The sequence below is a fragment of the Odontesthes bonariensis genome, chromosome 14 (assembly GCF_027942865.1).
Source record: "Odontesthes bonariensis isolate fOdoBon6 chromosome 14, fOdoBon6.hap1, whole genome shotgun sequence".
NCBI classification, from domain to species: domain Eukaryota; kingdom Metazoa; phylum Chordata; class Actinopteri; order Atheriniformes; family Atherinopsidae; genus Odontesthes; species Odontesthes bonariensis.
Genome location: NC_134519.1, coordinates 8,130,690 through 8,152,049, shown reverse-complemented (window position 1 = coordinate 8,152,049; position 21,360 = coordinate 8,130,690). Strand labels below are relative to the sequence as shown.

The window sequence follows — 21,360 nt, the reverse complement described above, 5'->3', positions numbered from 1 at the left end:
AAGTTGCCTCTTTGGTGAACTCTGATCCATTTAATTACGTGCAATCACTGTGACTTTTCAGCTAAAAACAGGTTGAGTTGCAAAAAATGAAAAATAAATAAATAGTCGTCTCCCATGCGATGACAGTATAATAGATGTACAGAAAGAATTAAAAGGTATGTAACCACTATTATCAAGGATTATCACAGACAAGCACTGGGATTTAGTACCTGATGGAAAATGATGATGCGCAATCCCACTGGAACCCAAAATAGAGGTTCTGTGTCCTCCAGTGTTTGCAAATTATGCAGCCATGAACTTCACTTTCAGAAGCTTTACCCGTTCTAATCTTTTTCATGCATAAAGTTTGCTGGCTCGAGAAAGAACACCATTTTAAAAGTTCAGTAAATGTCCTAACTGGCCTTAAAGTGTGTTGAATCTGAACGACAAAAGCAGGATTAGTGTTTTATAGGACTGGGCAACGATTCAAATTTTTAATCTAATTAATCACATGATTTCCCTGATTAATCGCCTTTGTTCGTAAAATCCAAAAATGAAATCAAAAGTAGTGTATAGCCTTTAGCATTTAGTTTTATTTTAAATGTGCTGCCATATGAATGAAAGTGCCATAACATTTGTTGTGCAAACACACTTTTAACATCAGCATCTTTCTGTAGTTTTTATGTAGAAGCCTCGCTTCACTGTCTGTTTCCTTGAATGACTTGCTGCTATCAGTTGTGTGTTTTGCCTTTAAGTGATATTTTAGACTGGAACTACTACGCTGAGAAGACAATTCAACTTGGCAGTGTTTACAGATGACTTTGGTTCTGTCGACTCCGCCGTCTGGAAGAACTTTAAAATGAAAATGGCCGAGTAAAAGTTCCGTACCCTTCTCCATGTTTGGTGGATCCGCCGATTACTTTCTTTTCCGGTTCCGCAGCAGACAGCAACAGACTTTTACAAAATAAAAGCCTGTGAGCAACATACTTTTACAATAATAAAATAAATAATAAAACATGCGTTAATGCGCGATAAAACATTTATCGGTGTTAAATAATTAACGAGTTAACGCAATAATAACGAGTTAACTCGCCCAGCCCTAGTGTTTTATTGAGGCAACTTCGAGTTCAACTCTGTTCCCACGCGGCAACATGCTGGGAATCTAACCCGCTCTGGAGCAGGTTGAATTTGAGAGGAGAGACCAATACCTGTTGAAGCACCGTCTACTGACCAAGCAGTTCTCTAAGAGCACACCGCTGGTGCTGTTAGAATGGAAGCGTTTCACCCAGTGGGTCTACATGGTGAGATTCATTCGATTATAGCTACATTTGGGTTATGCTCCTTATCTGAGTAAGGGTAATTCTCCTTGGATATATGGCGGTGAATGAATCGGATCAGAGGCACAAAGCGTGTCATGATAGGTGGCGCTGTACCCATTCCAACTGTTGCTAATAGAGCCACTTCCTGTTGACCTCTTCACCACCAACAACAACAACAAACTCAGGCATTGGAGAAAGATGGAGAACGCAGAGCCAGATGAAGCTACGTCCCTCTACATTTGGTCTGTGATGAGCTGCTTGTTGCACAAACTCGATGCCCAACGGAGCATTCTCCATCGCGTTGTTTGTTTCTTTCTGACGGCGACAACAACAGGAATATCGTCTCCTTTGACTTCCGGGTCACGACCCCGGGAAAACATCTCGAGCATGCGCAGAACGCAAAGTCTAATTCAGCACGAGCTTCACCGTCTACAAGCAGGTTTAGAGTGACTTTCAACCCAGTTATCTCGGGGTCTTAATCCGATCCAATTGTTAGTCAGATTAAGGTGTCTACATGAACTTAATAACTCAGTCTTATTGTAATTTAGCCAATAATCCGATCCTTTCAGTGCCATGTAACCCTACTGAGTGAGAAGCATCTCCTCATAAAGACATTTTGACTGAAGGGAATTATCATGGAGCCCGACATGGATTTCTATGAAGCTTGTTTTTGTTGACTTTCAAAAAAATTTTGATTGAGCATGAATTCCTTTTCTTTATTAAAGTCTGTCGACTATAAAAGATTTTCATTGTCGTTTCTAAACTTACTGATTGATGGTTTCTATTGTTGAACAATAGACTTTCCACAGAACCACAAGGTTTTTTCCGCTGCTTGCAGGAAGAAGCGAAGCCAACAGAATGTGATCTCTTCAGATACTGCAACAGCTGAAGCATTTCAAAGGGCTTATTTGAGTTAAGAAAATGCTCGATGCACTCTCAGCCCCTTCTGGTAATAATGTCAGTCCAATGCATCAAAATGTTTCTGGAATACTTTTATCAGGTCAACCTAGCACAGTGAAAACATTTATTTATTTGTGAATTCAAAGGTCTTGACATAACACTAAGTGTCAGAGTGAGAGGAGGCTGAAATTCTGATACCTTTTGTTTATCATATAAACAAATTATATGTAAACACACCCAAATAAGCCAACAGACACATTTTTGTCAGCAGCTCCTTTACCAGATGTGAGCAGGCATCCAAAATAACCTAAATATCAACACAGGAATACATAAAAAGCCCTAAATTATAACAGACGATGAACAATGCAAGTTTTAGGTGAAATGTGTTTAAAATATCATATTTCACTTTTTTCATGGATTTCTTATTTTGGAAAATATTGTGATATAAAATTATCATATCGTTATTTAATTTTAATTTGGGGGATGGTTTTTTGTGCTTTAATCAGCTACTGCAGTTCTTGTTTCACTGTTTACGGTATAAAAACATGTTTTATCTCAAAATAACTCCTCCCACTGTGCGTTCTATCATTGCCAAGCTGCTCCTTTCCGGTAAGTCATGAAGTGAAATTAAAATGAATAAAATCAGTAGAGGAATGCTCTTTGTCTCCATCTGGCATGAAGAAATATGGCCATGACTACTTCGTGAGTCTTAGCTGCCATTTCTAACTTAGGGACGAGGTATCATGCACCCTTGACGACACATTTCTGCATCTATTCTCACTGCTTATCTGTTGTTGCCTGTTTGCAGAATGGAAAAAAAATTCTAAAAAAGGAAAAATATTGATTTGAGTCACTGTTATATTGCAATCATAAACTTTTTAGAAATCATCCCAACTTTACAGACAGCAGGTCGGCTTGTAATTGGATTTTGAGAGTGATGCCCTTGTATGTAATTGTGTGCGTTGGTGAATTAAGAGTTGTGACAGTTCACATCTGTCTCTCTGCCGCCATATCTCTCTCGCACACTCACAAATGCGTACTCCCTCATTTTCTGTTGTGTGTCCATGACCACAGGGGTGTTTAACTGCGCTTCCACGAAGGTTTGTGTGTCCACGTGTGTGTACAGAGGCAAGAGATGTTTTTTTGTGTGTATATCCAGGGCACATTGTCTGGACAGGGAAAATGAGAATGGATGGGATTGTAATTACTGAATGGAGATATCCACACAGTGTGAAATTAGAAAAGGCTGGGCGAAAACCTCCCACGGGCAAAGCCAGTAAAGAGAGAGTAGTTGTCATGGTGATAGGTGAATTCAAACAGGGCTTTGCAAACCTTCAGGGAAAGAGGTGCAAGTGTGTAAGAGTTTGTCCTGTGTGTGTGTGTGTGTGTGTGTGTGTGTGTGTGTGTGTTTGGTGGTGATTGGGGATGTGTTTGCAGATTCCTTTTGTGAACAAGGAGAGAAAAGTTGCAGTGACCTTGATAAAGACTCTCACAATGGGGTGTTTTCAATTTCAAGCACACAGTTTTACCTGAACTAATACTGGAGGCGTTGGTCAAAAAGGTTTAGCATGCAGATTCGGGATGGGATGTATCCGTATTTTCCCCATAGCTGTCAAAAACCCACCTTTTTCAGCATGAAAAGATTGAGCTGAAAGGACTCTAATTTATTAAAAATGCTCCTCTGTCTTGTTGTCTTTTCTTGGTGTGACGAAAACATCCATTGCAGAGTTTAGCATCACTTTAAGGGCACAACACCCTGTTGCTAAACAAAGCCTAAACAACTACCTCAAGGACACACTCTGTTGCCAAAACACTGTATGCGCTGCTATTTTCAGTCCATCCTCCAGTCTGTTTGGCCCTCTCTTTTTTGAGCTTTGCGGGTTCCCTTGAGGTCCTGTCACAGAGTTTCAGTCGGGTTTCGGTTTGGACTTCAGCTGGGCCATTTCAACACCCTCGGCCCTTTTCTTTTTCAGGCATTCTGTTGTGGATTTGCTGCTGTGGGTGGGATCATTTTAAAGCTTTAGAATTTTCTCTCATTGTGGAATCATAATCTTCAAATTGTTTGTAAATGCCCTTTATAACTCTTCCCAGATTTATGAGCAGCACGACTGCTTCGGTAAGCTCGGTGCTGATGTCTTTCCTTCTCATTGGCCTATTATTGTGTTTACAAAGGCCTGGGTGCTATAAACCGGCAAACTTGTACTCTTTTAGAGGCGCTCATGCTTGCTTATGATCAATTAAATACATGCATTTGAAGAGCAGCATCAAATGCGTTTTAATTAAAGCATTAAGATCCTCTAAATGTCTCTGACAGCAGTTATGTATTTAGTTTTTCCACACACTGTGACTTTTATAAAGCAAATGACATGCTAGAGCATGTGCTGTAATTTATCCGAGGTTGTATTTACCTACTTTTGAGACCTGGTAAAGACCAGATTATCCTTTTTAATCCTATTACATAAAACTTTTATAATTGGGAGAAATGCACTTTCTTTTTCACATGACATGAGCTATCTTAAGATGTTAAGTATTTCAAATGCAGACGCATAATACAATCCCTCCTCTCTTTGATGACATGTGATTCCTGTTTATGGTTAAACATGTTGCGGATGTCCCTTGTTGTTGCTTTGTGACTATCAGTGAGGTCAGTTTGTTGCTGGAGAACTCACTAAAATGGAAGTCACAACATCTGAAATGGCACATTAACAGACTCGATTAACACTATGAAACATACTTAAGACTTAAGACCTGTCTCATACAGACTGTCATCCAAGTTGGCAAAAACTTCACAGCAGGACAAAAATAGAGATAGACTTGGTTCACTGACAAGCGAGCATTCTGTGCATGTGGCCATGACAGAAGAAGATTCCAGTGTGGGCTTGACTGAAAACATTGGCAGGGAGCCACCTTTTCCACCATCCCGCAACTGCATTACATAAGCCGAAGCAGGAGACGGGGAGGGGTAGATTCCTTTGTCGGAGTTCAAAGTGCGTTGTGAAAAGATAATGGCCTCTTTTCTTTTTTTTTGTTTTATCAGTGTGCCATAGCAATGAGCTTGTTCATCACCTAGGGGAGGAGAAAATAGGGGTATGGATAGGGGATCTGAGGGGGAGGAAAGCTGAGGAATGCCCATCCATCAGGCGCCATACGCACAGTCCAGCCAAAGTTGCAGCCCCCTCAAACCTTCAGACCTCTTCATCACTGTCAATACATAGGGATCGGAAAAACTATCCATTCCCGAGTACACCCACGCAGCAATAATATAGCTGCAATATTTATTCTCAGTTTATTGATGTCGAATGTGCTACGTTCTGTTTTGAGCAAAATTAAATTATGTTTTAGCACAAGCTGCATAAGGCCTTATATCTACAAAAGTCTCCTTGAGAGTAAAGCACATCTTAGAATACAATAACACAATCATGGGTCTTCTCCCTTTATCCATTGTCTGTCAAACACCTTGATGTGCAGCTCTTAGTGCAGCACATATGCTTGTGAATTAGGACACTTCCTCCTTTCTGACGCCAGCTCCCTAATTGCAGGTGTTCACAAAATCAAACAGAAGCTTTTACCCAGCAGATATCAGATGGTGCTAACAAGAGGGAACATTAGGGTAGAAACTAATGATACGAAGTTTCAACACACACACACACATATATATATATATGTGTGTGTGTGTGTGTGTATCTTCAAGCATAGCCTATAGCTCAAATGGTCAAATTTGGTTCATCCATTAGTGTAATCATCCAAAAATAACAAACACTCTGACCTTAGCTTCAATATTTAATCCTCATTTTCTTTAGGCAAACTCATCTAAACATCAGCTACTGTAAATACCCAGATGTACGCGGAAGTATTATGAGTCACTGGAGACCAGCACAATTCCCATTAGTCGTTTTGGCAGTCGGACAGCTTTTAGCTTTTTGAGGCTGAATATGAACCAAAAGCAGGAAAGGTGGTTTCCAGGTGACAAGAGTTGGACAGGCTACAGTCCCCAAGTGAGGTCAATGACCTCCACTTTACTTCATGTGTAATAAGCAACTCCCCCATCCCCAACCTCCGTCCCCACAGAGGATTCACTGGAGCGCCGGAGAGGGGGAGGAGTGTTTACGGGTATACATATGTGCATTTGGTGAAACCTTGCTATGGGGAAGATCTTGTTCTCCCGGTCGTCTTTGAAAGTTCTCATTCACTCACTGATATCTCTGAATTTGAATTATTTATTTATTTTTTTCTCGAGCTTCAACCAGAGCAGGTGTTCAAATAGAGTAAAGCTTTATCTCTGCCAAGGCTGGGGATTTAAATCTCACTCAAGCTGCTTCGTGTAGTAGTTACCATGCAGGTACAGTGAGATACCAGGGAAAATGTGAATGTCAAATAAAACAATAAGCAGTGTGTGCATTGGTTGCCAACAAAGCCAAATCATCATCTGTGACATTTTAAAATCGTAAGGAGATATTGGAATATTAATAAAATTTGGTCATTAAATGCCTACATATTAAATAAATAATCCCACAAATTATTGGGATTAACATTGGGAAATGGAGTTAAATTAATGCAGCTTTGGAAGCTGAAATACAGATACTGATATCTTGTACATGTTTTGGAGAATGTGAGTGACCAATGGGGAATTTTGAGGGGTGGAGATGGTGATGGAGGGGCTTAAAGGTAAGTGTGGTATTTAAGGCATTCTCATATTGAACTGAAGCATGACAAATATACAGGGCAATATCATTTCCTACTACAGAGGTGTGACGGAAAGCTTTTTGGGGGGCTTCAAACCGACTGTCATTGGAAATATTTTTAATTAATGACCAGGTCATTTTACACATGTATTATGGAAAAATATCTTCTGGGTTTGGACCTGTTCTGGGGAGAGTTGGACTCGTGACAGCGTCGTTATCAAAGTCCTGACATCAGGCCAGCTGTTGCCAGGGGAGAGGCCCCCCGAATGTCAGGGGCAGGACAGCAGCTGTGTGACAGTGTGGAGGTGCTCTTAAATTATTAAATTAATTCCCCGAAGTTTTCATGTTTAAGGTAATTTTCCACTGTTTATTTGCTCCATGGTGCATATGCTAACAATCCCATGGTAAAACATGCAAGAAGAACTAAATTTAAATGAATGGATGGCTGTGTTCGAAACCGCCTACTTCTCCTACTAACTTTAACTTTTTTTAAGTTCCCAGATGCATACTAGATTCTCTGAAATGTTGGGTATGAATCATGAGGTTACTACTCATACTCAAACTACCCAAGATGCAACGTAACGTGACGACGCCGATCGTCATTTCCTGTCAAAACAGCAGTTTACAAGCTAGCTACAACGAGGGTAGCTTCACTTCCTGTTTTCAAAACAAAAGCACCAATTGTATCGTAATGGCTTTCCCTATGATAAAAGGCAACGGGTATTTTATTTTGAGAAAATAACCAGAAGTGCGTTGCTCACTGCGGCTAGCTTTAGTAGCGCCGAATTCGTGGGAACAAAATTGTAAATAGCCGGTATTTTGTCAGGTTTTCAACACGTTGGGGATCTAAACGACTACTTTCTCGCCTGAAAATGTTTCAAATGTTGCTAAAGTTTACAGAGTTTAGAGCTTAAGCGAAATCAGCTTCAGGCCGGCTGATTTCGGCTCGGGTAGGAGCGAAATGCATTGTGGGTAAACGCTCTGCGTACTGTCTGATCGATGAGTATGTAGTATGTAGTAGGCGGTTTCGAACGCAGCCTTTGTTTTTATTTTCCCATGTTACCCAGCATGCCTTTCAAAATGTTTCAGTCAGAGGTCTTGTGTCTGCATCATGCTTGTCTTCTGCAGATGTCAAGATGTTTTGAGAGGGTCTATTTTTTTAAGGCTAACAATTATATTTGTAATATTTTCCAAATCCTAACCAGCCAGTTAATGCCTAAACATAACCAAACGATGATTGAAAGCCAAAGTAAACGGTGAGAATGAAAACTAAGTGTAAGTTTAAAAGTGGAGAAACTACTGGACCAGACAAACTCCCGTCTTCAGGCTCATTTAGTTCAAGCTTTTTGGATTCCATTTCACGTCCTTCTCATTGGCAAATTCTCTCTTATATGATCTTATATGATCAATTATCTTTCCACCTTAGTCCCAGGAGCCAATTGGATATTTTATACTGTTCTTTGAAGGTCTCTCAAACCTATTATCGCAGACCCCACCATCACAACCTGGATCTTCACTTATAATGCATTGTCTGCAAGCTTTTTTTTTTAACCATTAATGTGTAAATCTCAGGGAATTGAATTGAACTGAGCCTTGTGGACTGGTGACCTGCCCAGGGTGTGCCCAGCCTCTCGCCCACCAGCAGGTGTGATAGACTCCAGCACCCCTCCCTGACCCTGAATTGGATTAAGCGGGTATAGAAAATGGATGGATGGATTAATTGAAACAGTGCTGAGGAAGCCTCTGACCGAACACACTCTGTTTTATCCCTGTGTTGAGGAGGGTTTGCGTTGTAATCCATAATGTTTAGCAACTTATCTCCTGTTCACAGTTGGTTCCAGGGTAAAACCCACCTTTCTCTATCAGTTAGTTCAGTTTCCTAAAGTCCCTGCACCCCTTCAGATGGCTGCAAAGCATATTGCCCTCTTCACCACTGACTTAGAGGATGTGCAGCAAGTGTTAAATGACCTAAGCTATATCAAGAAAAAGAGTGTGCTCTGCACCTCCCTTCAGAAAGCCTCAGTGTTGTGTTTCCAGTTCATTTTATCGTAGTTGAAACTTGCCTACTGATAGATTTTTTTTTTCTGTATTATACTGAACATCATGAAAATAATTAAATTATGAGTATTTAAGACCATGCATCTTCTTAGAGCTACATATGTTCAGCAGGTCTGGAGAATCTCTAATAAATGGGGGTTGATACACACAACTTGGAGCATATATCAGTTCCAAAAAAAAAATCTGACATTCATGTTTACCATGGAGGAAGTGATTCATTTTCTCTACTACTCTGACCAAACCAACACACCACGCCTGTCTCTGGTTGTGCGCCATTGGAAGTCTGGTACCTCTGGAGGAACAAAACGAGGTCTATTTGAATGTGCCACGTTCATGAATTTTTAATTGATACAAACGTCTTTATCTTGCTTACAACATAATCGACAGAGGGAGAAGACTGTGGTCAATTCCCTAATACCTGGAAACACCCAACTGGGTGCAGATTATTGAAAAGTAGCCCTCCTGCTGTTGTTCCAAATATTAAACTGAAAAAAACAGGATATTTTCAATAGAATCTTCTTTAATTCGCTTTTTTTTCTTTTTTAATTTCACAGTTTTCTTCATTTTGTGATGAATTAAAATATCAATGAACATTTAGACAGAAAGAAAGGAAGAAAGAAACCCTCTTGAGAGTGCTTCAATTATTCAGGGGCTTTGGGGCATGGAGCATGGCATGGTCGGTGGAGCAGTGTTTAAGCTGAGGCACTTTGTGTTTGAAATCGGAGATAAAGAGGCTATTTGTCTGCGTGGTGTGCAGAGGTCTTATCGACGATTTGTTTGTGGCACGACTTAATTTGCATACATTTCTTGGAGAGAAAGATGAAAACTCTGCTCTCTTGGCTGGAACAGGAGGAACAGATTGTCCTAACAATGCACATTCCTCCACAAGGCTCACACCGTTGTTCAAATGTTGAACTTGTGATAAGATTTTCATTGCAAATCCTGATTATTAATATATATGAAAGGATAAACAAAACAAAAACTCTTTTCATTCCCAAGATTACATGCCTTTAGTGGCCCAGTTGCTTCTGTAGATACTGTCTCAATGTTTAAATAGTTCCATTTTAATACAGCTTCAGTCACATATGTCACAGTTTTGGTCAAAATTTCAATCAGTTTTGTTAACATTTTACTCAAGAAAACACTTTCCAAGACCTGGGAATGCTGTTACATCCAAAAAATACAATTTAAACAAGAAAAGGGAACTTGTCACAAGTATAAACCTATATAAAATTGTATCTGAAAGTATTGTAACATCTGTTTTGCTTCATCGATATAAAGAGATGTCCACGTCCATGCCACATCGGGCTGGGACAGATAGTCCAATTGCTAATGCTAATGCTAATCCTGGTACTGCACTTTAATGAATGTGGGGCTACAATCTCCTGAGTGCAAGTCCTATAAATTATTCCTTCATCCTTCTCCAACGTCCTTAAGTGGACTTCATTTCTCTCTTTCGGAATGACCCAAAAAACACATGAAACATCGCTAAGGTGAGTTAATTTATCCGAGCTTTTATCATTAATTTCAGACCAGAGGTTGAAAAAGTACACACGATCTTATTCACGTACATTTGTCAAAAAAAAAAAGCCTTTGATCAACTCTGATTCTGTTTCTTACTGAAGAAAAATGAAAAAGAAACTGTTTCAGTGTCAAACTAACTGCACCTCAAACCATTTTGACTGCAAATATAACCAAACAATGTGCTGAAAACATTAACTACCGACACAGTGAATATGCCAACAACTCTATTGCCATCAGTTTATTTGAATAACACTAGATGATTAAAGACTTCCTGCTCTAGTTGTGTGATGTCATTATGAGTTGTCCCAACTGTTGTTAGCCATTGGATATGCCAAGAGATTGGCATTTCCAAATGTTAATGTCCCATTCATGCAGGCTCAGGTCAGTCTCGATGTTGGGAAGTCGGCGTCTGCACAGATACTGAAATAACCAGTCGGCGAATTCAAATGTTATGATTTGATTTATATTTGATATAAAGTTAAGTAAGAGTGCAACACTCCAGGGGCGGCTCGTGTTTGTTATGAATTAGTTGAGAGGAAATGAAAAGGAGAGGTGAAATGAAACTAGAATATGGAGAAAGGAATATGTTAATAATACTTGCCCTGCTTTCATCGACCTGTCTTTTGCTCAGTTTGTTTTGGCCGTAGAAGATATAACATTATGTTGTGGATGCAATTTTGTCGCCAGTGATATCCGATTTTCATCATAAGGCAGTCCGGTTAAAGCTTTTAATGGAGCTCCTGTTCTTCTATTAGCTGAACCGTCAGAACAGTGTATAAAGCAGCATTAAACATCACTCTGTTGGTAATGTTATAATTGATTAATGTCATTAATTAGTTTACATTTGGCCTTGTGTTTTTAATATCTCGTACACTGGCACAGAACGATGGCACGTGTGGTTAAAAGCCCATTAAGCAAAGTGTAATCACTATGGTTGTTCTTATAGTTCCACCTTAAGGACTGTTTCTTTTAATATATATAATATTGTGTATAATGCAATGAATTTGATACAATATAACAGCGTAATTGTGTGTATATATGTACACTTTTTAGTTATAAAGTTTTATAGCCCCTTGGAAAATCAAGTGTAGGGTTCCCTGTTTGAGCAGTGGAGGTAAACCTTGGTTCCATCCTCTAATTGTGCACTTTGTTGATTATGAAGTTTCCTCATGCATCAAGTTGCTGGTGTAGATCATTATCATACCCAGTGAAAAAAAAGGCTAGACGGAAGGGACACCACTTGCATTACGATGAGATGCCAAGGACTCCTGACTCGACATCAGCATGTATGAGTTTGAAAGTAAAAGTGTATTTTGCCTGTTCCCCAGACTGCAGTCTCTCAGCTATCTGTTTACTCACATTCCTTGTATTTTTAGTTCAGACGTAACCAGTATGCGAATCTGAAACCTTGTTGTTGTTGATACACTGAGCCCTGGGTGACAGGGTTTTTCATTACCATGAAGAGTCAGTCACACATCACTCCTCTGCGCCTCCAAAGACTCACTGAGCACCAGACGTGTTGTTCTCCTACTGAAAATAGTCCCAACAGACGCGCTACTTACTCCTTTATGGAAAAACTACCCAGCTGGAGATAAATACAAAAGAACACCATGGCAATGTTGTTACTGTCAGACAAATGGCAGCCTGTGAGGTCTTCAATGTAAAGATTTCCAATGAAAGAACTATGGATGACTTCCATCCATAGTTCTGAACCCCAACCCATATCCCAAAGTCCTGTAGATGACCCTGACTTTTTAACCTCCTAATGAGGGAAAAAAAGGGTCTGGAAGTAATTCCTCCTCAGGGAAACTATGGAATATCCCATAAATATACAATTCCCATTCGACCTGTATGTATCATGGGAGAGCTACAGGAGAAAGAAAAACCAAACACATGTAGAACCAATAAAGTCTTTTTATCCATTTTCCGATAAAAAATACATTCATACAGAAACTATTTTACAAAACAATTTCAAATGAAAAAATCTTGTTATGCCATAAAATGAACAAAAATAGAGCCTCGTATTTTTTATCTACGGTTATCCAATAAAGATTTTTCTCTGACTCGTAGAGCATCTTTGCAGGTCTTTGAAAAAATTTTGAGTGAAAGAAATAACATAAATTACAATGACAAATAAAAAATATTAATAAGATTTTGCGGGCAAGGTTATGACAATTCAAGTGTTCAGAAAAAATTCACGTCCGAAAAAGGGCTTTTTTTTTTCTTCTTCTTTTTTTCTTGAAAGATGATAGGCCACATGTGTCGGCGCCATTTTCAAAATGTACATCGCTCAATCTTATTTTGATCTTCTCCAAATAAACAAAGATGTTACACAAGCAAATGAAGGAGATTGGAGTGCATCTATTTTACAACAATGCTTCAGCATTTTATCTTTCATATTTAGAAACAACACACTGCACTTGTTTTTGGTCCCATACCCATTCAAAATAGAAGCTTCCTTACAAAATTCTCTTTAGTTTACAATGTAACATATCTTTGCATTTTTGACATATCTCAGTGTAAAAAGAAGCATTGACAACTGAATTTCTTTAATGTACAACAAGTTGACCTGCACAGGTGTGATCACAAGGCTACCTGTGATGTTGACTACAGAGTGACAGACATCAAGTATGAATGAATGAATGAATGGATGAATGGATGTTCTCTCTCAACATTTCCAAAAACAGCACACAAGCAAAATAAAGGAGAATGTTTCATTTGGAAAATGGTGATGAAACGACCCCAAATTAGGAACTGAAAGGAATTCGATAAATGAGAAAATTCCAACAGTCCGCAGAGGAGCCGTGTTGAATTTCTGTAATTTCTGTTAAAACATGCATATAGTGATGTTTGTACAGTCCGAGACGGAAACCTGTAGACCTGCCGGACTGGTTTTTGGTACCGTTAAGTAAGATCAGGTGTTGAAACTAGAAGTGAGGAAAGATACTGACTGACATTGAGAACGAGACTAAACAAAACACACGACATCGAAACAGACTCGCGACGGAGACTGCTGTCATCACGTCCAAGGACGACATCCTTTTCTCTCCACCACATACGCGTTTTGACACATCAACTAATACAAATGGCCCTGATGTAAATGTTTTCTTCGCCTTAAAATTTCAAATTCGCTTCGTTGGGTGACCGACCACACAACATTTTCATGAGAACATGTTTCCAAGGCTGTGTACCTTTTTGACAGCAAGCTACAGCCCATCTGCATTTCATCCATACGGACTTGTACTACATAGTAGTAAAACACTGTGAAAGTGAGTTGCTTTTCCATGTATTCCACAATTCTGTCTCAGAGCTGGATCATTTTTGAAGAATATGATTTTTGTTCTGATATATTCATGTTATATTTAACAAAGAAAGCACATATATGCAAAAAACGGCAGTCGATATGAAGCTGATATATGGTACATTTTAATCTGTTGCGAGAGAAAATGGCAAATAGGTGCAACTGTACGGATCAGAGCCTTTTATAAAGCTATTCGATAATGCACTACTGCATTCGCAATGGCCGTTTGGTGCGTGTGTGTGTGTGAGAGTGATCTATTTAACAGGACAAGGCCACTTACATAAGGCATCAGTAAGGTCAACAGTGCATTTACAGATAGAACAAAAGAGAAAAGCAAATGTGAAGAAAAAGGAACAAAAATCCCATGATCAAGACAGTTGCTAAGCAATAGTGGTATCCCCGACTTCTCAAGAAAAAAAAAAAAAGAAACAAATTGACGGCCTTATGTGTTTTTTTTTTTGTACAATACAATGATATTGAGTATTATGAAGGTAGCTGCTCCTGAATGGAATTTTGTTGTCCTATAAGCAAACAAGAGAGCGACACATCCCCCAATCCCATGCAACTTCTGTTATAATGGCAATAACTGTTCGTGTACAATTGTTGTTGTTTTTTTTGTCTTTTTTTTCCTTTAAAGATAGAAAGGCTTACACAATGGACAGCAAAATGAGCTTTATAGCGTGTAGGTTTTTGAGACAGGCTACGTAATACATTGCACATTTAATAGCTGCACTAAACAAAACAACCTCCCACTTTTAGACAGGGGAGCTGTAGTTCCACCTCCTGGCAGATAGGGGGAACCCAACTAGGAAATCTGCTCCACCAAACGACCCCCTTCTCCCCGCCACTGCGAACAGACTCAATCAACACAGACAGAACCTTTTTTGCTTGCATTCATTCTTAGTGAGACAACAGATAACCCCCCGCCCGCCCTCAAAAAGAAAACCTCCCTTGTATAACATCACCCCCTCTATGTCATTCACTCGCAGTTCCACAATGCAAGCTCCATCCGCTCCATAAAGCCAGCACAGGCATCCAGTCACAGGCACTCACAGTCCCATGCACACAGGCAAACACACTGTCAATGGAGGCATGGCACTCCCACCCCCGGAGTCCAATAATCCTCCAGGAAAAAAAGCGTTGAACACCATACAGAAGAGTCTCTTCCCAACTTCTTCAGCTTCAGATTTTTCCCCCATTTTTTTTTTTCTTTTCTCCAAGTCTCTCTCTTTGCCCTCCTGCTCCTCCATAAAAGCCTTTCAAGAGCATTCTCCACAGCGAGGTGTTGGAGGCACTAAGTATGGTGCAAATAATAGCCTGCGTTGCTTCATGTTTTTCCACTGACTGGAACACGGCGGTGCCCCTGTTAACGCTCCCAGGACACACCGGCCTCGCTGATCCCCCAACAGGTCAGGACAATCGAACAGAATCATCCCTCACAGCTCTCAGCATGGAGGCCATCTTAGATGTGCCTCTTCATGTGCAGCGCCAGGTGGTCAGAGCGGGAGAAACACCTGAGAGGAAGAGAGGATTTGCAGTTGGATGAAAGGAGTAAGACATCTGCATACGACGTCATATATTATATTGAAATACACCTCTTCTCTCCAAAAGTAAACAAAACCACAGTGAATAAAGTTAGAGATTAAATCACAGCACGACTGGTGTGTTTATGCTGAAAATGTGGAATGCTTACAAGACACTAAATATTGAAATTAAGGCTAAATTGTTTTGTTTGTGGTCCATATTTGTTGAATAAAACCCGGGAAATAAACGGTGTACTGCCACATCTATCAGTTGCTTTCTGTTTAGATGAAAATAACATCGGTGTTGGCTGTGGAGCCTTTTTTGCCATCTGTTTATCCGTTTACTTCTGACCGAGAGGCAGACCCGACAGTTCTGTAGACGCTCTGGAGGGAGCTCGGGAAATCCATAAAATCCAGAGTTTTGATATTTCACTATATGCATTTTCCTGCGGAAGTGCAACGCTTTATTCCCAGCAGAGTCGCACGCCTTTGGCTATTATTTCATATCAAAGCAAAAGTGGTGCTGGAATTAAAATATCTCTCCGAATTAAAATAGAATTGTGCTGCGATTCTATTAATAGACGTATGCAACAGAACTCGATCATGGCAGGAAGGTACGTGGTAATATCGCTGGCCAGCAGTTGGTGTGCAAAAGTATCATATTTTATTTCCTCCTTTGCATATATTCTTAAAAAGCTTGGGCTTTAATGTCCGTCTATTACTGTGTTTTATATAATTAGTTCTTTTTTTTTTTGGGTGGGATTAACTTTGCCAAACTGTACCAACGTTTTTGACCAATCAGCACGAGCCTACGCCTCCTGGACGTATCATTAGCGTCACTGATGGCTCCTCTTGTGCCGAGTTGGTATCGTCTTTGAACTTTTATGAAAGTTGTCCCCACCTCAGCTATCTGAAAGCACTCAATGATCCGAATTAGATGATCAGTCTCACTGCAACACCTTCTGACTCGCATCTTTCAACAATTCCTTTGATTTTTCAGCCTTGGCCCTGTTCCATCAGTCCATCCTTTACCTCATTCATCCCTCCACTCAGCACGTCATTTCGATCAACGAATTTGTCACGGTCTTTGTTAGTGAGGGACCGCTTGTCACCAAAAGTAATGGGGTGAAGATCAATGCTTCATTACAGTGTTTGTATAAACTGGAAATAATTCAAAGAGGGCGTGAAATGAAACCATAATTCAAAGTTCTCTGTTGACATTCGTTGAACAAAAACTGTTTTGACAAATGGAAATATATCTATTTTTTATAAATATATATATATATATATATATAAATATATATATATAAATATATATATATATATATATATATATATATATATATATTGTAGTTTATTGTTAATATTTTCTTTTTCTTTGACCCGACTGAACTAATGACGCTCTTACCTGTCGCAGTGACTACATTTGAATGGCTTCGCTCCAGTGTGCTTCCTGAAGTGTCGGGTGAGTTCATCACTTCGTGCAAAGCGCCAGTCGCAGCCCTCCCATGAACACCTGTAAGGCTTCTCACCTAATCAAAAAAAAAAAAAGAAAAAAACATTAAGGAGGGGGTTTTATATAGATGTATCTCAGAGTTCAAAAGTTCTTGCATGTGTTTGGATGCTTGTCTCAACAAGCGATATCTCCAAGTTCGCTGTAAAGTATGTCTAAATCCTGCTATCTAACATTTTAAACCCCTCAAATATGAGCCAATATTTGCAGTGGAAAAGCTGATATATAATGCTGATTTGTATGATCCTAAGTGGAATGGGCTGACTGCTGTAAGTTGAGGAGAAAAACAACCTTGTGAGTCTCAGGATCTGTGGTATGTAGCTGTGCTGGAGTGGAAGGCTTATGTAATGGGAGCGAGAGCTGCTTGGAAAAAAAGAAAAAACCTGAGACCGTTCCTAATGGCTCTGAAGACCATTAACCATGTGGCTAACATGGTCGAAGAAAAAGATGGGAGGAATGCGACTTCCTCTGCTAATGGGCGGCACAGCTGTAAACAGCCTGGCAGAGTTCAGAGGTGACGAGGGAAACCGCTCGCATTTGAACTCCACAACAAAACGCTGCAAAATGTCATCTTCCCATAATCCCCCCCCCCCCCCCCTCCCGTGAAACTGAAGGCAAACGGGCGACTTTCTGAGTCTTTTCCCAGGGTGGAATCTGAGAACTGTTGATTTGTTTTCCTCTGGGTGCTGCTCGGCCACAAAAGAACGTCCCTCCCCCTTCCGTCTCTCCCTCGTACATTCTCCCCTCCCCCCCCTGCATGAAGTCACGTTCCACTGTGTGAATTAGGTCACACTTGAGGGCATTCCTCCTGACAAACTATTCAAAGTATGTGGGAGGATTTTTCAACAATTTAAGAAATCTGGATCAGAGTTTATTTCCCCTGCAGTCGTGGCCTGTTTACCTGTGTGCGTGCGCTGGTGTGCTTTGAGGTGTGAGCTCTTTGTGTACACTTTTCTGCATCCGTTGAAGTGACACCTGTGCACCCGCCTCCTCCCGTCAGGTGATGCCTCCCCGCTGGTCAGTCCAGAGCGCTCCAGGGTCCTCTCCATGCCCCCAGTCCTTATTTTCCCAGGCGTGTGGAGCACAGTCTGTATCCCGCTCCACACCTGGGCAACGGAGCCCTCCTTGCCGAGCTCAGGTGAGGACGGAGGGGTGCTGATGATGGCAGAGCCCAGTTCTTCACCGTTGTCGCCCAGAATATCAGTCAAAGAGCTGGAGGAGAAGTCGAGGGTGGGGGAGAGCTCTTCGGAGCTGTCCGAGGCCTCGCTGCTGGAGTCGGAGTTGAAGCCGCCGACATCAAGGTGCTGGTTGTCCTGATTGTCTTCCTCCTCCTTGATGTGGGGGATCTTTGGGTCCGACTCGCTAGGCTTGTCCCCACAGGCGAGCAAAAGCTTGCTCCACAGGTCCTCTTGGTTCTCAAACTTGAGGTCTGTGGCTGAGACGTAGGGCTCGCTCTGGAGGTATCTCTCCAGCTCGAGGCATGTCTGTGTGGGGATAAACCGAGACAGCAGTGAGTCGAGCTCAATTTCTGTAACGTAACTCATCGGCAAGAACCGGAAAGTCCCTAAAACCACTAAAAAAACTCATTTGTTTTTACAGGAAATCCTAATGTTCTCCATGCAGTGAGTTTATTCTTAGCTGCAGCAGCAGGAGGAAACGCTGTGACACTTCTCTGCCTGCAGAAATAAGGCAAGACACAATGTCCTATGCAGAGGATCGTCAAGTGCACTCTAAGGGTGCCCACTGAGGCCATATCGAGGAGGATTATAAGAACCACACATCCTCCCGAGATCATGCAAGAACAAGGTGCTCTTACCCGCAAGCAAATGCATGGTTTTGCATGTGTGCAAAGTACGTGTGTGTGTGTGTAGGTGCGTGATGAGGTTGGTCATGAAATTTACATATGCTACAGAGCTCCCTCTTTGGGTTAGAGAAGTGCTTGTAGATCTTTTAAATCTATCAATTATTCAACATAATGTGGATTTAATAATGCATTTGGAGGCATCGCTAGAAATAACATAGCACACCAGGGACTGGGGGGGGGGGGGTCAGGTTCGTGGGGGTCCATAAAAAGCCTGGCATGAATACTGCAAGAGCCACTGTGAATTGTGGATCTATTTTCTGTGAAAAGGAAGTGAGAGAGCACTTCCTTTTACCCTCTGCAGCCAACGAGCGCGGGCCAGATATGACGGGCCGGTGCAGTTTCCAGTTCTGTCAAATGTTGCTGCAACGGAACTAAATAAAGCAGTTGTGACAAACCTGACAGGTCATGTGTTCACCTGGTGACAAACTGAGGTTTAACCACTTGAGGTAACTAAAAAAAATGTTTGTTTTTTTTAAGTGAAAAGGGGATGTCCCCCTTTGGTTGAGCTGAGGACAACTCACCAACATCAAAGTTCAGGAACCCAACCGAGCTAAATCACTGAACAATTTCTAAAAAGTGTGAAGACCAACATACTTTGTAATGTTGATATATTTTACAGAAACAATCAAATAATGAGAGAATCGGCATCCTGGAGAGCAGATTGTTTTTAATGTTTCATTTCTATCATGGATTGAAAAGGTGTCAATATGCTTTGCTATACATTTGATCTCGTGATATTTCATACAATACCCGAAGAGGTCATTATTAGCACTCTTTATGTTTAAAATAGGAATACAGTGGGAGTAAGTTGGGAAGGCCAAGCGAAATGAATACAAATGCCTCTCGTCAGCAGTGCTGGATAAATCCCAGGCGAGCTTTAAATGCCTGGGAGGGCGACTTGGAACGGAGCCTGAAAAGATCTGATAAACGAGAGACAGAAGAAGAGACCGCAGCCAATTCATTTCATTTCCCAACCCCGAACAAGAAGACACTTTCGCCCTCCCTTCGTTTCCAGACTCAAACTCAACCGACTGTTCTGTCATCCAGAGGCTGCTCGGTTGAGCCAAACTGGAACAGAAATCAGTCTCTGTCATTCTCTCTCTGTCTGTCACTCTTATGTGTGTGTGTGTGTGTGTGTGTGTGTGTGTGTGCGCGCGCGCGCGCGTGCGTGTGAGAGAGAGGAGGAACGAGAGACGGAGAGGCAGTGACAGGGGGAAGGAGGAGGTGGCGATACGCGCAAAGACGCACGACTCGCCATTCAGTCACTGAATCTGAAACACAGCGTGTTTTTATTTTATCACATGCCGATGCGCCTCCACAACCTGCAGGCATGAGCCGAAACCATCCACAGGGCTGCTTTTTACCAGCAAAGCAGCGGAGAACACGATCAGACATGCTGTGACATACGGCAAGAGTCAAAGTAAAAATAATTCGGACCACTTTCAGGGAAATGACAGCAATGTTTTAATCATCAGAGGTTAGACATGTCCTCTGCAGTTAATAGTTTTTAGAGACGCGCTGCATGAGCGTAATATTTTTATTTTTTGTTTTTTTGTAAATTCCTATTACAGAGAAGTGTTATTGAAGGAACTTGCATCACTTCCCCACAAACTAAAAACATGCGGAGTTTTTAACTCATAACTGTCGCTCTAATTCAAATGCAGACAGACAGAAAAAAACTGTCACATTTGCACATCCAACTGTCACCCCAAAACTAAATAACCCACATTCCTCTCACTTTTCAAACAATTACGCACGAGCAGCGGGACTCTCTGTCACGCTGCGGGTTCATGCGGATGGAATAACTCCTTACCTGCTGCCAGTACTCTTCCAGAGATGGTAAAGCTGAAAAGTATCCCGTGTCGTGCACAATTTGGAGCTCCTGGAAGATGCTACACATAGGGATGACATCCATTTCACTCCTGAGATTCAGCTACAAAGTAGCAGCGAATTGAAGCTTGGAATGAAAAAGGCAGCTCGCTTGTGTTGGGGTAGAAGCTTGGACTCTTCGCTGTATGCGCATGTATGACAGTCTGCAGCCGTCTACTTCCAGCGGAGGTTCTGAGCGTGTGACGCACTGAGAGCGCACAACACTGAACTCACCAAAAGTCCGTCAGCGCACTGTAAACTTCCCCCCCGATTCAAAATTACAGACAAGCCCACCCCCATGTGATTACATTACGTTTCGGCACGTCATCCAATGAGCTGGCAGGAGCGCACCACCCGCCTCCCGCACTGCTCCTGGCCAATGCGCTGAGAGAGTCTGCTCGTTTTTGGTGCCGTGATTGGCGCACGGCTGGAGGTTTCTCCGGCTCTCATTGGGGGCAAAACGGCACTATTTTTAGAGCGCTATATATTCCAAAGCAAGTCTGGTTCCACAACGAGGAAGTGGAGTTTTTGCACCATCTCATAGGCGAGCTGCTTCTCCGTCGGACGCGCTGGCGACCGGCAGCGTTTCGTCTCCAAATAGAAACATTTTGACTGTCGTTATTTCACCACACGCGCGCACCTCTCACGTCTCCTGCCATGCCGATCTCAGCTGGGTGTAAAGAAGTAGAAGCTTGCAAAGAGAGAGAGAAAAAAAAACTCAAGTTATAGTCTCGTGTGTTTGAAGCTCAGCTGAAATGATGCGATATTCCGAGGCGCCTGCAACCTCAGGGGGATCATCAAAAGTCCGAGCAATTTCTCTGGTCTATG

The 21,360-nt window shown here is 41.4% G+C and overlaps 1 protein-coding gene across 1 annotated transcript; it reads right to left on the bottom strand.

The window, feature by feature from the left end:
- Positions 1-12,358: 12,358 nt before the first annotated feature.
- LOC142398657 (Krueppel-like factor 6) lies at positions 12,359-20,796 on the bottom strand. The gene is made up of 4 exons (XM_075482739.1): positions 20,477-20,796; positions 17,701-18,283; positions 16,695-16,818; positions 12,359-15,277 (listed from the first exon to the last, which is right to left on the bottom strand). Exons 1-4 carry the CDS (start codon positions 20,576-20,578, stop codon positions 15,226-15,228), a joined length of 861 nt encoding a protein of 286 aa, XP_075338854.1. The 5' UTR covers positions 20,579-20,796; the 3' UTR covers positions 12,359-15,225.
- Positions 20,797-21,360: the final 564 nt, after the last annotated feature.